Source organism: Rhinolophus hipposideros (assembly GCF_964194185.1).
Source record: "Rhinolophus hipposideros genome assembly, chromosome: 12".
Lineage (NCBI taxonomy): Eukaryota > Metazoa > Chordata > Mammalia > Chiroptera > Rhinolophidae > Rhinolophus > Rhinolophus hipposideros.
In genome coordinates this window covers 57317349-57336138 of record NC_138058.1, presented here as the reverse complement: position 1 = coordinate 57336138, position 18790 = coordinate 57317349, and the positions used below count along the sequence as shown (strand labels likewise).

General features: G+C 40.8%; 1 protein-coding gene across 2 annotated transcripts; it reads left to right on the top strand.

Annotated features, from left to right (window-relative positions):
- Window positions 1-803: 803 nt before the first annotated feature.
- On the top strand, window positions 804-16462 carry YPEL5 (yippee like 5). Of its 2 annotated transcripts, none has more exons than XM_081068566.1 (3): window positions 804-1066; window positions 12882-13050; window positions 14562-16462. In XM_081068566.1, the coding sequence occupies exons 2-3, from the start codon at window positions 12906-12908 to the stop codon at window positions 14780-14782; spliced, it is 366 nt and encodes a 121-aa protein (XP_080924692.1). In that variant the 5' UTR covers window positions 804-1066; window positions 12882-12905; the 3' UTR covers window positions 14783-16462. The 2 variants fall into 2 exon arrangements, 1 of the variants encoding a protein (XP_080924692.1); XR_013994626.1 differs by lacking the exon at window positions 804-1066 and adding an exon at window positions 1846-2192 and having other exon boundaries at window positions 12882-13046; window positions 14558-14694.
- The last annotated feature ends 2328 nt before the right edge of the window (window positions 16463-18790 follow it).

Below are 18790 nucleotides of genomic sequence, written 5' to 3'. Positions count from 1 at the left end.
AAGTCATTAATGTAATTACCTGGGAAATTCTAATGGAATGGAGACGCAAAATCTTCCATCTTAAGCATAGACGAGGCTTAAAGGAACAGCTACCCTTTTTAACAAATTTCATACTCTAAGGAAGAAAATCTCTATGTATAAGACCGAATTTTCTCATCTTTTTGATAATCACTTGCACTACAAAGAGAAAACTCAGGGAGTGGTAAATAAAGTAATATAAAATAAAGTAAATAAAGTAAATAAACTTGAAAAAATCCTTTTTTTCCATAGCTGTTCTTCAAGAGTTCCTATATGCTCAGATTCAAAGGGTTTTCGGGTTTGCAAATAAAAGGTAGCCCTTTATAGTAAGGAGTGGCAAGAGTAAGCAAGCTCACAGAAATGAAGTGCACGGTGCACGTTAACTATGTAAAGCAGCTGCTTTGCCTAGAAAACAGCCTGTTGTTTTCATTTGTCATCACTGGGTCTCAGGAAGCTAGGCCTTAGCCAGCACCTGGTAATGATGACGCCGCGTGGTATCTCCCAGCTGCCACAATTAGAAAGGCTGAGCCGGCTACTTTAAGAAGCTGACTCACGTGGATGCTGTGTTGTGTGCTCTCAGCTGGGAAGGGGGTGGATCCTAAGTCTCTTCACATTGGCCACCTTTGGAGAAGGGGTAGAGCTTTCCTCTTTGATTGGCTGTAACAGTCCGTGGTGTTGGGTCAGGGGCGGGGCGAACTGCAGGGAGCCGGCCCTGGGTCTGCAGCTTCTGGAAGGGGTGGGTCGCGACGCCAAGGGTAGCCAGAGTGGGGGGGAGGGTGAACCAGAGAAGGGGCGGAGCCCAGCGGAAGGGGCAGGGTGTCTGAGGGAGGGGCGGGGCCTAGAAATGAAGGGCATTCTAGACCAATCGGGAGAGCCGACTGTTCGAGGGGCGGGGCTACGCCGGGTGATTGACGCTGAGGCCCATCCAGGGAGAGGCGGGGCCAAGGCCGGGGCCTGACTAAACCTGGAGACTCCGGTAGCCGAGGGGCTTCATCCCAGCTGAGGGCCGAAGAACCGCAGGCTGCCACGGACCTCACAGCCGCTAGGGGTGAGTAAGACGGGCGGGAGCTGGGCTCGGAGCCCGCTGGGGCCGGGGAGGCCTGCAGGTCGGCAGCCTCGAAGCACTCGGGACTCGGTCCGGGGGCCCAGGCAGGAAATGCCCGTCCCTTGTCGCGCTCCCTTCGGGGTCCTAGCGCGGCCGGCCCCGGCCCCGGCCCCTTAGGGCGGGCCGCGGCGGCGGGGGCTGTTTCCTCTTTGTGAGGCCCCGGCGCGGCGGCTGCCGTCTGCCCGCCCCCGCTGCGCCGCCGCCGCGACCCTCCGCTCGGCCTCCCGTCGCGCCGCCGCGTTTGGCCGGTGCCCGCGGCGCCGCGCGGAGGCCTGGGAGCCCCGCCGCGGGCGGTTTGGCCGGCGACCCCCGCGCCGCCCCGCCCCGCCCCCACGGGCCGCGTCCCCGCCGCAGTGGCCGCCTGGGAGGCCTTCCGCGCCCGCCGCTTCGCCGCCCCGCGCCCCGAAGGGAAGTGCGAACGGCGAGCGGTGCGGCTGTGCTGACGCCCTGGCGCGGCCGGTCCTTCCAGAGGGCCACGTCCCGCCCGACGGGCACTCGCTTCGGGCCGGGAGCTCCCCGGCTTTTGTGTCCTGCCCCGCGGGTGGAACGCCCGCCTGTCCGCCCTCCTGCCCCGCCGACCCCTGCACCGAGGGAGGGGGCCCCGCGCCGCCCCCCGCTCAGCTGTTTCCGCCCATGTTTGTTGTGCGGAGGGAGGCTCGGCGGGCCCCGCCCCGGCCCCGCCCGATTGGCCCGCGCGGTCACGTGCCCGCCATCAGCTGGCGCCCGCCGTGGCCGTGGGCCGCTCGCTCGCGGGGCCTGGGCGGCGGCGGGCGGAACCCACTCGGCGCCGGGGTCGCGCGGCCGCTGTCTGCCCCGCGGCGGGTCGCGTCCTTCCCCTTCGCGGGTGGCGGGGTCCGCCGGCTCCTGCAACCCCTTTGTCCTGCACTGGGTTCTGCGCGCCGCTGTGGATGCAGACCCCGTAGGACAGGGAGCAGTGCGGGCCTGCGTGGGCAGGCGGGACCGGCGGTGAGGGCTACGAGCAGCAGGAGGTGGAAAACTGAGCTACTGCGAAGGCCTGTTCAATCCTGGCGCCCCTGTTACTCCTCCCTTCAAGCGCGAGTCTCGGAAGGTGTGCAGCTCATTTATTTTTAAACTCTTTCCGTTTACAGAGCCCTGTTGGTCATCTGAGGATTTTTATTCCAGGGCTCCTTGACAGATGGAAAACCTAAAGTAACCTCAGGCTAACCGTGTGTTTGGGGAAAATTAGACTTGCTAGTGAAGGGACCGGTGGTAATAGGATGTTGGCTAACTGCACAGTGTTGGGGCTGCGTTTCAACACAGAGGAACCAAAATACATGAAGTGTTTCCAGGGTACATATCTGTGCCAGATGTGAAGTGTCTGGGTGGATCCTTTTCCTAAAAAAATTACCGCATACTTGTACTCTTTAGGTAAGGAGAGTCCCTAAAGCTTTCTCTTAAAGCTTTCACAGCTTAATGAAAAGTCATAGACATGAATTCGAGTAACAATACAAAGTTAAATGTTGGTAAGTTATGAAATGAGTGTCATCAGCGTTCAAAAATGGGGCAGTGAGAAATGAAGGAAGGTGACGCTGGAAGCATTCTTAAGTGGGTTGGTATTGAGTAGACGTAGAAATGGAAGAGACTTTGGGTTGCTGTTAAGCAGACAGGGGCCTTGGAGGAAAAACAGGCCTGGAACATTTACAAATACTGAGATGGTGGCTCTTGTGCGATTTGGCACACAATGGGATATTTTCCACATGTCCCATTATTTTCTGGGTATGTACTGGAAGACCAAGTAGAATGTAGTTCCTTGGAAAGCACCAATATCTACCTTTTTAGACGGTGTCCTCACCCAGCTCAGTCAATGCCCGGTACAGGCCTACTGGTTGACTCTTTTTTTATTTTATTTTTTTTTTTTTAAAGATTATTTCTAGGAACTATCTTACTTACCTGTAAGAGAGAGAGATGATGAAATGTCCTCAAGTTATTTAACTTGACAGGGGAATTAAATAAATTGGACTTTAACAACTTTTAAATAAAATCCATGTGGGTTTTTCTAAAATAATATCCGGTTGGATCGTTGAGGACTTTTTCCTAGACTTGCCTTTTATTTTGTTCTCCTTAAGTGGTAGAAGAGAGAGAAATGTTTAGACACAATAAAAAGGGAAAAGAAAGAAAGCCAAAATTAAGTCTAAAAAGAAGAAATTAGATTAGCTACTACCTTCCCCAAAACCAGTCCATGAGACATGAAGCTAGTCCTTAATTAATATTCATGAGATGGTGAAAACTTGAGTCCTAAATTTATTTGTGCACAGGATGTCATTTTAGGTTTTGAAGTGCCTAAATGGATATATAAATCAATATCAGCTTCTGTGGTAATCCTGTATAGTAATGTCTGGATAATGTAGGAATTGACCTTAGTAGCTATGACATGAACTTGCTACTTGACATCTGAATCAGGAAACCAGTTAAAGTATACTCCAGTCTATTCAATTAGAGGCTTTTTTGACTCATGGTATTGCATCTTAAAAAACAGGAGATCTTGAATTTGTTTTGCCAAAGGACGTTTTGGGAAGATGACCAACTCAGATTGTTGAGCTGACTCATTGACTTACATGACTAGTCTTATTTTCTAGAGATGACTAAACAGAAAGTATTACAGAAATACAGTAAACTCGGAAAACATTTACCAACAACAAAGACATGATTTGAGGGTCCAGAACCAAAATATAAAAGTTACTGTCGAATGACAACCTGATAAAACAACCAGAACATCATTTGCTATAGCAAAGGAAAACTCGACAGTACTGCAAAAGAATTAGTAAGAATAAAACAGTTTTCTTATGTCACTGAAACCTTGGCTTAGTGAATATTTTGTACAAAAATTGGAAAATTGGTTTTATGGATCCAACTCAATTTGTTTTCCTTTGTAGATTTTCAATACAATTTAGTCACAAAACTCAGTATGAAAATAGTTGATATGATTTGCAGTAGCACTAAATGTTGATTTTAGTAATCAACCCAATGCTGTTAAAAGTTCTTTGGGTTTTCTTTTCTCTGTTTTGGAGAGAGAGGAGACTGAAAACGAGATACACAAGCATGCTAACAACGCATGTTTCCATTTTAGTGAAACCATTGCAAAACACAGCCTTCCCTGAGTGACAGGTTCTTTTAAACTTTTCTGTACTAGGCTCCTGCACACTCAGTTCCCTGCAGGGGAGGTTTTGTACCTTGCATTTGCCCATCACCATCTTCTGGTGCATTGGAAAAACTCTCAGTTCTGGTGGTGTGTTTTTTGTGGGCTGTGGAAATGCTCTGAGGTAATTATTACAAAGGAAAGATCTGTCTGAGAACTGGGTGTTTTCCCAACTGAGGGTCCTTAGAGATGCAAATCAATACCTACTGCTCTCATCTCCTGTATTTTTAGGGCTAGTATATGTGTTGTTACCTCCTTCAGGGAATTCTACTTGCTAGGGTTGAATGGAACTAGATTATTAATTACAGGGAGAGCAAGTACCTATTTTAAGACCTAGAACTGTGACACTAAGAATTTGAGATAGATGCTTCAGAAGCTTTCTGACGTTTCTCTTGCTTGTAATTTCCATCACCTGGTCACGTAGCTTAGCAGTAATTAACATGAGGTGAAGCCAGTTAATTGTTATTTGTTTCTTATCCTTTCTCAGCCTTGCTTTCTTCATCTGTAATAGGAGAGGGAAGTTGGAGTGGGGAATGTTGAAGAAGGTAATCCATCCATTTCACTAGATTTACCTTTATTTAGCACTTACTGTGTGCCAGGCACTGTTCTAAGAATGTATTATCTCCAATTAATTCTCACAACTCAGAGATGGATACTGATGAGGAAGGCGAGGATACCTTACCCAAAGTTTACGACAGAGCTGAGATTTGGACATGGGCAGTCTGACTCAAGTTTAAGTACCTGGGCTGTGTTGTTTAAATTCTGGGAGTGAGGAGAGAAGGAAGCTGAAGCTGGGTATAGATTATCTATTTTTACAATCTTTTCATTGTTGATCTTCAACATGCTGGACTGATTACAGAAAGTTAAAGATTTTAGCTAGAAAATCCATGAAGAAAAGGGGGAGCAGGATTAAATTCACCTTCTCAAATATTTCTCTTGATCCTTGAACCTGAATGCCAACCAAGTTTACTTTTTTTTTTTTTTCCTGAGACTTTCTAAATGAAAAGTTCTTTTCTGAGCAAATGAGTTCTTAAGTAGGGGTCAATACACTTTCTGTCAATGGCCAAATTGTGAACTTTGCAAGCCATAAGGCTTCAGTTGCAACTGCTCAAACTCTGCCATTGTAGTGAGAGAGCAGCCAAGTATAAATAAGTAGGTGTGGCTGTGTCTCAATAAAACTTTATTTAGGACACTGTACATCGAATTTCATGTAATTTCCATGTGTCATAAAATACTTTAAAAATTTTTTCCCCTACAATTTAAAAGTGTAAAATTCTTAGCTTGTGGGTAGTATAAAAACAGGTAGTGAGCTGAATTTTGCCCAAAGGCCCTAGTTTACTGACCCCTGCTTTTTAGAAAAATATTTAGCAATGAGCCAGACTAAAGAACAAGATACCGTAATATTTAATGTGTGTATATCAATACCAGCAAAGAACAAGTGGAATTTGCCATGAAAAACAATACCATTTATATTAGCATCCTAAAAAATGAAATACTTTGGAATAAATCTAACAAAATGTGTACAAGATCTATATGAGGAAATACACAAAACACGAATGAAATCAAGAACTAAATAAGTGGAGAGAAATTTCATGCTTGTGAATAGGAAGACTCGATTTTGTCAAGATGTCAGTTGTTAGGAAGATCTGTATCTACTTGATCTGAGATTCAATGCAGCTCGCAATCAATATCCCATGTTACCATGTGAGTATCAACAAACTGATTCTAAAGTTTTATAGAAACAAGAATAGCCAACACAATATGAAGGAGACTAATAAAGTTGGCAGACTGACACGACCCAACTTCTACACTTAACTGTAAAGCTGCAATGATCAAGATAGCATGGTATTCACAAAAGAATAGATAAATATATCAGTGGAACAGAGAGCCCAGAAATAGATGCACGTAAATATAGTCAACTGATCTTTGACAGAGTAGCAAAGACTACAGTGGAGCAAAGGTAGTCTTCTCAATAAGTGGTGTTGGGAGAACTGTACATCCACATGACAGAAATTGAATCTGGAAACAGATCTTATACCCCATTCACAAAAATTAACTCAAAATGGGTCACAGACATTAAAATGCAAAACAATAAAAATCCTAAAAGAGAAAATCTAGATGGATATGGCAATGACTTGTTAAATACAACACCCACAGCATGATCCGTGAAAGAAATAATTGATAAGCTAGACTTCATTAAAATTAAAAACTTCTCTGCAAAACACATCAAGAGAATGAGAAGACAAGCTACAGACTGGAAGAAAATACTTGCAAAAGACATATCTAATAAAGGACTGTTATTCAAAATACACAAAGACCTCCTAAAACTCAACAATAAGAAAACAACCCAATTAAAAAGTGGGCCAAAGAGCTTGACAGACACCTCACCAAAGAAGACACACATATGGAAAACAGTGTATGAAAAGATGTTCCACATCATACGAGTATGTCATCAGGGAAATGCGAATTAAAACAATGAGATACTACTGCACACCTATTAGAATGGCTGAAATCCAGAACACCGACAACACCAAATGCTGACAAGAATGCAGAGCAACAGGAATTCTCACTGATTACTGGTAGAGAGTGTGGTGGTTCTTAAAAAAGGTAATACGCCGTATGAACCAGCAGTTGCACTCCTTGGTGTTCACCCAAAGGAGCTGAAGACTTATGTCCACACAAAAATCTGCACGTGGATGTTTTATTCATAATTGAATCATAATTGCAGCTTTATTTATAATTGCCAAAATTTGGAACCAACCCCAGTGTCCTTCAGTAGATGAATGGATAAATAAACTGGTACATCCAGACAACTGAATATTATTCAACACTAAAAAAAAATGAGCTATCAAGCCATTAAAAGGCATGGAGGAACCTCAAATGTATAAGTGAAAGAAGGCAATCTGAAAAAGCTACATACTCTATGTATGATTCCAACTACATTCTGGAAAAGGCAAAAAACTATGGAGACGGTAAAACGATCGGGTTGATGGGGAGAAGGATGAATAGGCAGAGCACGGGAGTTTTAAGGCAGTGAAAATACTCTGTGAGGGGCCCGCCAGGTGGCTCAGGCAGTTAGAGCTCTATGTTCCTAACTCCAAAGGCTGCCAGTTGGATTCCCACATGGGCCAGTGGGCTCTCAACCACAAGGTTGCCAGTTCAATTCCTCGAGTCCCGCAAGGGATGGTGGGCAGCGCCCCCTGTAACTAAGATTGAACATGGCACCTTGAGCTGAGCTGCTGCTGAGCTCCCGGATGGCTCAGTTGGTTGGAGCGCATACTCTCAACCACAAGGTTGCCGGTTCGACTCCCACAAGGGATGGTGGGCTGCGCCCCCTGCAACTAACAATGGCAACTGGACCTGGAGCTGAGCTGCGCCCTCCACAACTGAGACTGAAAGGACAACAACTTGAAGCTGAATGGCACCCTCCACAACTAAGATTGAAAGGGCAACAACTTGACTTGGAAAAAAGTCCTGGAAGTACACACTGTTCCCCAATAAAGTCCTGTTGCCCTTCCCCAATAAAAAAAATCTTTAAAAAAAGAGAGAAAATACTCTGTGATACCGTAATCGTGTCATTATATGCGTCCATGTGTCCAACCCCGTAGAATGTAAACAGAGTGAACTCTCATGGGAACTGTGAACTTTGGGTGATGATGTGTTGGCATAGGTTCATTAACTGTAACAGATGGAGCACCCTGGTGGGGGTGTTGGTAATTAGGGAGGCTGTGCATGTCTGGGGGTGGGGGACATATGGGACAGCTCTACCTAATATTTTGCTGTAAACCTAAAACTGCACTCAAAAAATTAAATCTCAAGTTTTTAGAAAGTCTTTTTTAGAAAACTGTTTTATTGTCCGGGCACAACTCAAACCAGGAATTATATAGTATATAGTCCATAATATCTAAATTTAAAAAGAATACATACTTTGTTTTTCATGGATTTCTGAAACATAAAAATCTGGGTTTTTTGTGTGTTTTTTTTTATAGATTCTGTAAATTTTTTAAAAAATTCTATAATAAACTAGAGGTCCTAAAAATGTGATTGCTTGACCAGAATCTTCTATTAAAATAGAAGTTGGAAATGTTAAGTTGCTAAACGTGCTATTTGTGGAAGGGAGGAGGAAATTAAAAACAATTACTAAAATATGATCTATATATCGTGTATGAATTTCACTTATGTTTTCAACCTGGCAGGTCCTTCACTGTTTCCAGTAATTTCAAATAAACTAATAATAGGCTGCCAGTTAAACAACCAAGTTTGGTACTTCTCTTATTTCAACCTTTTGAGGATTTTAATAACCTAGAACTAAAAAAAGCAAGTACCAAAGAGGCTTTATTTATAAAATTTGGGAATGGTACTTATAAAAATTAAAATCATGAAGTGACATTTTGCTTGAAAATTGAAAAGGAAGAAAACATCTTAAAGCTTTAACTGACTGATAGGTTTGGCCTTAATTTTGGTTATAAATTTGAACTTCTGCACTAACTGTTAACCAAAACATGCACATTACTACATAGGGACACCGTAGGTGCCCTCAGAATCAAAACAGAGAACATTAGTCATCTGTGTAAGCAGCACACTCTTAAGATGTTTTAGAAAAACTGAACAGATTTGGGACTTAGATTCTAAGTCCAAGTAAGGTGGTTAGCATATCTAGGAAATATTTTAGATGTAAAACTATCATGAAGTAGGTTGCCTGTGGCTGGGGGTGGGAGGAGGAATTGACTGCATAGGGGTTTCTGGAAATTTGGGGAAGGAGATGGAAATATCCGAAAGTTGGTTTGTGATTATGGTGGCACAACTTTATAAATTTACTAAAAATCATTCAGTTGTGCACGTAGAGTGACTAAATTGTATGGTATGTAAGTTACTCCTTTAAAAACCTTTTTTTTTTATTTTTTATTTTTTTTAAGAATCAGCTATGTTCTAGCCTGTCAGGAAAAATGTTTCAAATTTTGTGGTCTCTCTGAGCTCTTACAAAGGGATAGCTTAAGCACATGTCTTTGACCTTATTTTTGTAGTACTGTCTAATTTAGCAAAACTGTAGTGGCATCTGTGATTGTATGTTGCATTTAATAATACTGTACATGCTCTCTGACCACAAAAGGTTTATCAAGAAGTGTTATGAATTTGAATTAAGATGTTGATGGGGTGGTGGGAGGTATTGCCAAATTTGCAATTTCTTTTAAGAAATTGCCAGGGGTTTGTTTTTCTAGTTTAGGAGAGTGTGTGATTGGAATTGCCACCAGCTAAGATAGAGAATACAGGAAGATCGGTGTGGAGGCAGGAGGAGTACATGGTAAATCTGAGGGAGAACAACTGAATCGGGCAGCCCTCTGGTCACTAGCGAGTGAATGGAGTGGAAACACCTGGAACAGGATTTAGTTCAGATCCCAGCTCGACCAGTTTCAGAAAGTCATACAATCTTTATTCCTCTACAAAAGTGGGGTAATAAATACCTACTTTAGAAATTGTCAAGATAAAATGTGGTATGTAAAGTACCAAGTGTAGTGTTCCATACAGTGTCGACACAAAATAATTATTAGGCCTGAGGCAGAGTTCATTATATATCAGCCAGCTTCAGAGAAGCCTGATTCCGGTATTATGTCTTAGCTTTTTAATGACCTGCCCGTTAGATAATAAAGTGGCATTCTGATGGACTCCATCCTCTTGAGAGTTTGGATAATGTAAATCAGTAGTAGATTGTGTTTCTAACCCTGCAAAGCAAAGGCTTAACACTGGGAACCTAATGACGCTGCAGTGGTGTCTACTTCCTGAAGAACTTGGACAGCAAGTGGTGTTTTGCTGGCTTTTGCCAGATTCCGTGGCATTTGTAGCTTATCTCTTTTAGCAAGTAAGTTTCCATATAAAAACTGTATTTTCCAGTTCTAATAAATAAAGCTAAAACTACGTTTTATATACACATATATAGTACTCTGTAAATGGCAACCACAGCTACTAGGAATGGTGATTCTGCGCTTATGTTTTTAGTCTTGAATGAATCGTATAATTGAATCCATAAAAATACTTGGATAAAAGAGTGAAAAATAGACTGAATTTGAAGGAGGGAAGAGAAAGCATGCTAAATCTATGTACCCCATTTGGGAATAAAGAGCTTACCTTATCTAGTAGCAAGTGGTCATAGCTAGAATGTTGCAGGCAGAAGGCACAGGGAGAGTTCATTTTGAGTCGAGTACGTTTTCCACAGTAGCATTGTATCTGCAGTGGTCAGTTCAAAACGTCTAGTTACTCCTGCATTGTGGTTGAAATAAATTCCTATGTGAACATTGTATTTTAAAAGTTTGAAGGAAAATTGGCTTTAAAGTAATGAGTCGCAGAAGCCCAAGCTGAGACTAAATCACTGCACAAATACTAGTTTTCAGAGAAATACAGAATATGAGGATTGGGTCTTAAAGAGGCAAGACTGTAAAACTTTGCTGTTGATTCCTTTCTGTAAAGAACGAATATTAAGAAATATGACCAAGTCAATTGCTCATAGGGTCTCTGAATGCTTTATTTATTTACATCAAGAGTCATAAACTGCTGAGTGGAGACTGAGCAAACCTTTTGGGGAAAGTTTCAGCTACCACACAACCGTAGTCAGTTGTTGCCATATGAGAATACATGCCCCATGTCGCCAGGTCTCCCCATTGTTTAAAAAAAGTCCCCAAATACAGGCTCTTTAATGTAATCTCTCATTTTTTTTTGTTAAGATTAAAAAATGGGAGAGCGGCCAGTTTGGTTGGAGTGTGGTGCTGTTAACATGGTTGCCAGTTCAATCCCCACATGGGCCACTGAGCTGCACCCTCCACAACTGAATTGAAACAACTGCTTGACTTGGAACCAATGGGTCTTGGAAAAACACACTTAAATAATAAAAAGTTAAAAAATACATAAAAAATAAAAAACCGTGTGGGCCAAACAAAACATGTCCACATGTGTTTTGTGAGGGAAGGGTTATTTGTTTCATTTACCGCTATATCCCCTTGCCACCAAATGAATTCAGCTTGTAAATTTCTAATCTCTGACCTTTATGTAACAGTATTCTGTTCTTAAGCATCTGGAAAAAGTAATGCTATCATCTTAAAGGCTGAAACAATGGGCTTAAGTCTTACCTGTTGCTGTCATTTTGCAGAAATGTAATTAGAAAGCTAAATGTTATTTCCTAAGTCTTGTGTTTTAACCCAGCGTTTTTTCATTGATGTTCTTGTTAGTGCACTAGTTTTCCTTTAGTAGCTATCAGTGGTAATTATCGTCATCATTTGTTTTTCATTGCTTATTAAACTTGCATATCATAAGGTTTAATGGGAGTCATAATACTCTTCATGGTAGTGACATTTCTGATGGCATTAGGACTGCCTAATGGCTGAGGAAGTTCACAGATGTAAAAGGAATGGAACTTTCTTTTTCATTTGTAATGGAATTCCCCCAAATTTAAGATGACATAGGATTCTTATTGCATAGATGATAGGTTTCTTTTTCATAGTGGCAGCTATATCAGCTCTGCACGCCATTTTCAAGACATGTAATACTACATATTTAAAACACAGGAGCTGAAAAGGAATAAATTCTTTTTCAAATGAAAACTTTAGTGTATTCTTGACTATATCTAGATCTTTAAAAATACTGTTTGAGGGGATTAATTGCTGTGAACTTAAAGAGTTACATATATTAACTCTTTTCACTTTTGAAATAGTTAAGTTTAATTAGCTTTGTTTCAGAAGTTGGATTCACAGCTTTCCCCTCAATATTTCAGCACTTCTATGACTTACCGCATTAGTACAATTTATTAAATATGTAATAATGGTTCAGCTTTTCCTTCTTCTGTGTTCTTGTTTTCTTAGCCGTATGCCAGGCCTGGACCATCTTGTGTGCCACCTTCTTAGAGAAGACAGTGTAGGGTAATGGAAGAAGTTTGACTTTGAATTGGGTGAACCGTATTCCGTTTATGACTTTCTGTACTTGAAAGCTGTGTAAACTTTGACCAGTTAATAACTATGAAGTGGGGGTGATAACCTCACAGAGTTATGATGATTTTGAAATAAGTACAGCACCTCGTACAGTGCTCCACAGATTCAACCTTACTGATGTTAGTGCCATCACCCCTGTGTGGTGGTAGATGCACCTGGTGACCAGAAACCCGCTCACCCCATGCTCTCAAACCAGACTGCCCTCTCATTTTCTGATTGCCCCCTTTTCTAATCCTACCTGATCGTCTCACTCATGCCCCATCAGTCTTTTCTCAAATTACACATACTCAGCATGCATATTTAACACAGAAGCTAAACCTATTTTCTCACCTCTTTGTGCTTTTCATCGTTCAGTTTCTGATATTCTCCTTTCTTCCTATTTTTCCATACCAACCAAAAAAGAAGTGATACCATTCCTTTTCTGCCTAAGCATGTTGATTTCCTTGGCTCACTGCTTCTAAAATGTTCTTAGCTTGCCTGTGCCTGTTGTTCAGCGTGTGAACGTTGGATCCTTTTGTTCCGAGTCAGCTATTTCACATGTTGAGTAAATGGTTCTCTATGACCCCCGCCAAGTAGATAACTAACCAAATGTTTTACTCATAATGCATTTCTTTCCATTTGCTTCTAGGTTTTTAGAACTTCAACTATAAAAATGGGCAGAATTTTCCTTGATCATATTGGTGGTACCCGTCTGTTTTCTTGTGCAAACTGTGATACGATTCTGACCAACCGCTCAGAACTCATCTCTACTCGGTTCACAGGCGCCACTGGCAGAGCATTTCTTTTTAACAAGGTTGGTGGGAAAACCAGATTCATTTCTTCAGTGGGTTCAGTGGTGGATATTTTTGACAGCAGTGCCGGAATATCCCTCAGAGCTTGGAGCTACCAGGAAGAGTCAGAGTGAGAGCTGCAATCTATAGAAATAATTGCCCACTAGCTTGTCTTGGATCAGACCTCAGGAAGACATTACTAGAATGTGATTTTTAATCTTGGAAGTATAAAGACTATTATAATAATGGTGGTCTCCATTCAGAAAACACTCATTGTAAGAATTGGATGACTTCACAGACTACGGAAGAGGGGCTGAGACACCTCCATACCCATGTCACTGATTTATGTTTATAGGGAGATAGCTGCATTAAGCTTCACAGCTTGACAATGCGAGTGAATAAGAATCATCTAACCAACTTCCCATGGCTCTAATTTATGCTCACCAATCATCTTTCTGATTATGATTTAGTTTATTACATCAGTTTGCCAATAGGAAAAGCATTTCCTGATTTACAAATAAATGTCTAATCTGCCTGCTTGTCTAATATCTGCCTTGCTTTGAAACTGATGTGATTTCTGCCTTTTGGAGTTTGTGTAGTAGCAAAGTTGAATTTCCAAATCTTTTAGGCTAAGGAACAGCACTAGTGCAACGGTATTGGCTCTTAGAAGGTCAGCTAGACTTCCCCAGTGGACACCCCTCTGTTCCATTTCAAAACAAGTTTTTCTGTCAAAGAATTGATAGTGTATACCCCCTTGCTCTTTATTTAGGTATGTAGCAGGGATTGGCATACCACGGTAGGACAGTAGACCAGCTGCCTGGCTTTTGTAAATTTAATGAAGCACAGCCATGCTCATTCATTTATGTATTACCTGGGGCTGCTTTTGTGCTACAGCAGCAGGCTAAATACAGCAAAGGCCATGTAATCCTCAAAGCCAAAAATATTAACTATCTGGCCCTCTACGGAAGAGTAAAGTATAGAGGATTGTTTGGTGTTCCAGAATCATTGGAAATTCTTCACTGAGTCTTTGAACCCACTTGAAAATTGTGTATTGCAATGTATGATCTATCATAGGCTTAGTCTAGCCCAGTAATATATGTAAAATGTATTTTTCAGGAACAAATTTGGCAAACTTTTTAGTGTAATACCTGTTGTGTGTTAGGTTCCTTTACATTGGTTGCCTTGTTTGCACTCACCATTGAATGGTAGATAATAGCAGTTGGGCACAAACCTACATTTCATGACTCCAAGTCAAGGACTCTTCGCTATAGTGCAGACAAGGAACTGATAATGTAGAGTGTGGCTTGGAGTAATACAGTAATGCGTGATTGTGATCGCATTAGATGTCCAGTTGTGATTCCAGAGGTTTATCTGTCCCAGCAGCTTTTAAAAAATAGCTCTGGGGAAGGGTATTGACTAAAGTAACAACTGCTGTTTGCTTTTCTGAAGTTGCTGTTATTGCATCAACCAAATATTGTGTACTTTGTTGCAAAAAATTGACATGCTTTTGCAATTTTGTTTTCACGTTTCTTAGGTAGTTAATCTGCAGTACAGTGAAGTTCAAGACCGGGTCATGCTCACTGGCCGCCACATGGTTCGAGACGTGAGCTGCAAAAACTGCAATAGCAAACTGGGATGGATCTATGAGTTTGCCACTGAGGACAGCCAGCGTTATAAGGAAGGCCGTGTGATCCTGGAACGCGCTCTGGTCCGGGAGAGTGAGGGCTTTGAGGAGCATGTACCATCTGATAACTCGTGAAGAATAAGACATAACTCCATCTTTTCCCAGGTCTCTTTCACTGAAAACAAAAACCTACTTAACATACACTGTCACCTTAGCAGCAGAGTCGGATTCATGAACTGCGGAACAAGAGGTTGTGAGCATCCAGATGGAACCTTTCTTTCTTTTTTTAAAATTTTCTATTTTCCATCCAACAGCAGTGTGTAGAGAGAATATTATGCAGATGCCGTTAATTTTTTTTCCCTATGTTTACATTGTGAGGCAGAATAGTCTATCTGCAGCTACATGGTGGCTACGTGAGGAAAAAAATCTGGGCTATTAGAGTGAAAAAGTGTGTTTTATGTACATTTTGAAGGGAAAATGTGTCAAGAGCATGGTTTTTAAACTTATTTGGGCTTCATTTTAAAACTTTTTTTTTTTAAACCCAGTTATTTCACTTGATTTGCTGGCCTCAGAGAAGAGATCCGAATTTGTGACCAGAGCTAAAGGTTCAGTGTCAGTATGGCTTGTGCTGGCCATTGTGCCATATTCTTGTTGGAGATGAACCATAGCACCAGACCTCATTCTTCCTTGTCAGCCTTGACCCAGAGATGTCACCATTCCTAGTTATCTGTCACCACATAATTGGTGTTGATTGGAAACGTCCTGAGATGGGGCAGAACTGCTTGGTTGTCTTTTCCATGTAACTTAAGCATAGTAATATAAATAAAGGAATAGTTGGATGTTTTTGGTCCTGTGTTGCTTTTAAAAACACCTTTTAAAAGAGTAGAATATTTGATAAGTGATTTTCGTAGTAGTGTTTCTTTTCATCTCTTAAGCTGAATTGACTGTGTATTACTTTGTTTAAATTAAAACATGCTGTTTAAACCCACAGTATTGTATTTAGAAAACAGTTGAACAGAATGTCAATGTGCATTCATGCAGAAAGCATTTCATCTGCATGTGTTCTAAAAGAAGGGGGGAAATGAAGCAGCTTACCTAAAAATACTGCTTTGCAAAGCATTTCAGCCTATCGTCAGTTTTGTGTTTCGGGCTATCCTCTGTTTTGCGTTGATTTTGACAAGTCTTTAGAGCCTAATAGTTTCATCAAAGGACTAGCTCTCATAAGCATTGTTTTCTCAGCTCTTCCCTAAGAAATTCAGCTTTTGAAATTGAAACTGTACTTGGTCCCTTCAAGTAGACAGGGATCAAATTTGACTCAGGATGTTATTTTAGCCCAAAATTTACAACATTATGAAGTATTAAAATGGAAATGTTTCTTTATCCAAACTTTCTAGATAGTCTAATATGTTTCTAGTGTAATAAATACCGTTAAAATCGGCTAATTTAAATGAGTGAATGGATGTTTGAGTTCTCAATTTCTAGGTCTATGTTAAATTTGCCTCAATTAGCAAAACCTTTCTGTCGTTGATATTAGAAGTTTTTTCTGAGTACAGTTAAGTTTCTCTTATTCGCCTCTGGGCCCTTGGTTAGAGGTATAGGGATCTGATTAAGTAGGTGTATAATACTGCATTTGAGATGAGTGGACACAAATTCTTCTCTCTTTCACCGTGGTCTAAATCTGTAAGCGTTAAGAAACAGCATTCGTTCCCATTCTTTTCCATACCGGCCTTTGATTATATGCAGATTCCCAGTAGCATGCCTTACCTATATAGCACTATGTGCATTTGCTGTCACAATAAAGTATATTTTATCTTGCATTGGTGCAACACTGCTACTTATTTTCTACTGATCCTTGTCTAGTAATCATCTCGTCTTGGTTTTTATCTATGAACACATGTCATACCTTTGAGTAGCTATAGCTTGTCTTCATTTGGCAGCCAGGTGACATTCTGGCTTAGTTAACTACCTACTTTACACCTGGAGATATTGAATTTACCATTATTAGCTTCCCTGAGATGATTTTGCCTGAGACACGGACAACTACAGTTTCGTATAGATGAACAAATAAAATGTCATATTGCTCGGGTGACTTTTGAGGTGACTGTGGCAGGTACCACAGCAAGCAATCTGGCAGATCCATTCAGATTGGGTTCTTTACACAGAAGCAAACACATTGTTCACGGGAGATGGAAACCGCTAATGGAAATGATCTTGCTTTAGGATGGGGAGATTAACCAAGTGCAGGTGAACATGCTGCAGACTAAGTGGGTTACTGAGGGGGGTACACGGCAAGTGTTTTCCTTGGAAGACTTTAGAATCCTTCCTCTTAATTTTAGGTGACAGTGACCCTAAGTTGTTTTGATCTTAACATGAGTGCTTTTAAAAGGACCCTAAAGTGAATACTCTGGGTTAAAATTCTGTTAGCAATTTTGTAATGATTTAAGTGACAATTGTGAGGGGGTGCTTTGGGATTGGATTTGGCAGGATTGGGAAACTAATGATTATAAAATAAGAGATGTTTATGATGATTCATTTCCACAAGTTATAAAAATATCTCACAGTTTAAACGTATTTCCACTAATTGCATGTCTTAACCAGCTTCCCGAACTGGGGCCATATGAAACCCAAACTCTTCTAATCTAGGGAAGGTGTGAATAGGAAACAGCAAGGTTAAACTGAAAAACTGTTAGGCTAATACTTAGCACTGATATGAAGATATCTGTTACAGAAATAAAACAGAACTAAGGAGAAATTAGGGTGGACACACATCCTAAATTGGGTGTGAAATGTATGGCTTCTTTATTTTAAAATACTGGAACTTCTATATTTAGGCGTAAAACGTACTACATTCCAAAAGCACAACGCCAAAAGGTGGTGTGGTTCTGAGCATTGCTTTACATATTTAGGTGTTTCTTAAATCATCTGCAGTTTGACTACTTGGGAGTCTTGTGAATAAGTCCCCGTTCCTTTCCCTAATACTGAATTGGTCTCTGAGGTAGAACCAAGAAGTCCAGATTTTATTTTTGCCAAATTGGAACGATAACCTATCTGCTAATACTTGAGAATTACTATTCAAAAGGTTATTCCAATTAAAAATATTGTATGGTTGTGGTGTTAACCAACCTGGTAAAAGTAGGTGTTTGTTACAAGAGGCCCACAGCTAAGAAGTGTAAATAAGGAAAAACAGATTAATCTGATTTCCACCTGCTTTATAAACTTGACTTAAAAATGGGTAAGTAGAATACAATAGTTAGATACACTTTCAAAGAGAGGCAAAGTCTCTAGGAAAGTTTCTAGACATCGCTAGACTTTAAAGACCTGTCTTCAATGCTGACTGATCTCTTGGCTGTGTGACTTTGGGAAGTGCGTGATTTAACCTCTGAAACCTAGTTTAGGCAAGTAGGAATTACAGAAACAAGCCCCATCTTAAATGATTGTTAGGATATAGTGAATATTTGGCCTAAAAGCCTGTTAGTGATTATGCAAAAATATGGGATAATTACTCTTTTCAGTACTCCTGAGGAACAACCCTTCACAGTGTTCATGCAGAATTCATCTGTCTGTGTTTTAAAATGGGAAATGAAGCAGTTTATCTAAAAATACTGCTTTCAAAAGCTTTTCAGTCTATCCTATTTTGTTTCAGCCTATCCTCAGTTTGCGTTGATTTTGACAAGTCTGTAGAGCCTAATAGTCTTCACAGTAATCCAGAAATCTGAAATTTTGTTCTAGAGAATGACCAGAATGCTTTCAAAGTTCTTTAAATTCTTACTGGTCTTGATATTTACTGTTAAACCTTTAAGCAGATAGGGCATGAAATCTGTTTATCAAATGTTACCATCTTGACCTTTTGCCGTAAAGAATCTTTCAGAATCTACTGCAGTAGACATTTTACTTCGCTTTCAAAAATCATCAAAGCTCCTATTTTTCTCCTACCATGGAGCAGAAGGAAGAAAGATAAAGGGTTTATTGATTACAACCTCAATGATAATGGAAGTAATAAAAAAATAAAAGCCTCTATTTTCCTCCCAAAGAATCCTGCAAGAATTTCCACTAATAGGTGTTGACTAGTTACTTTTCATACTAAATTTCGTTTCTCCTGTGTTTGTCTCAATCTATTTCACACTACTGCTATAATACTGTTAG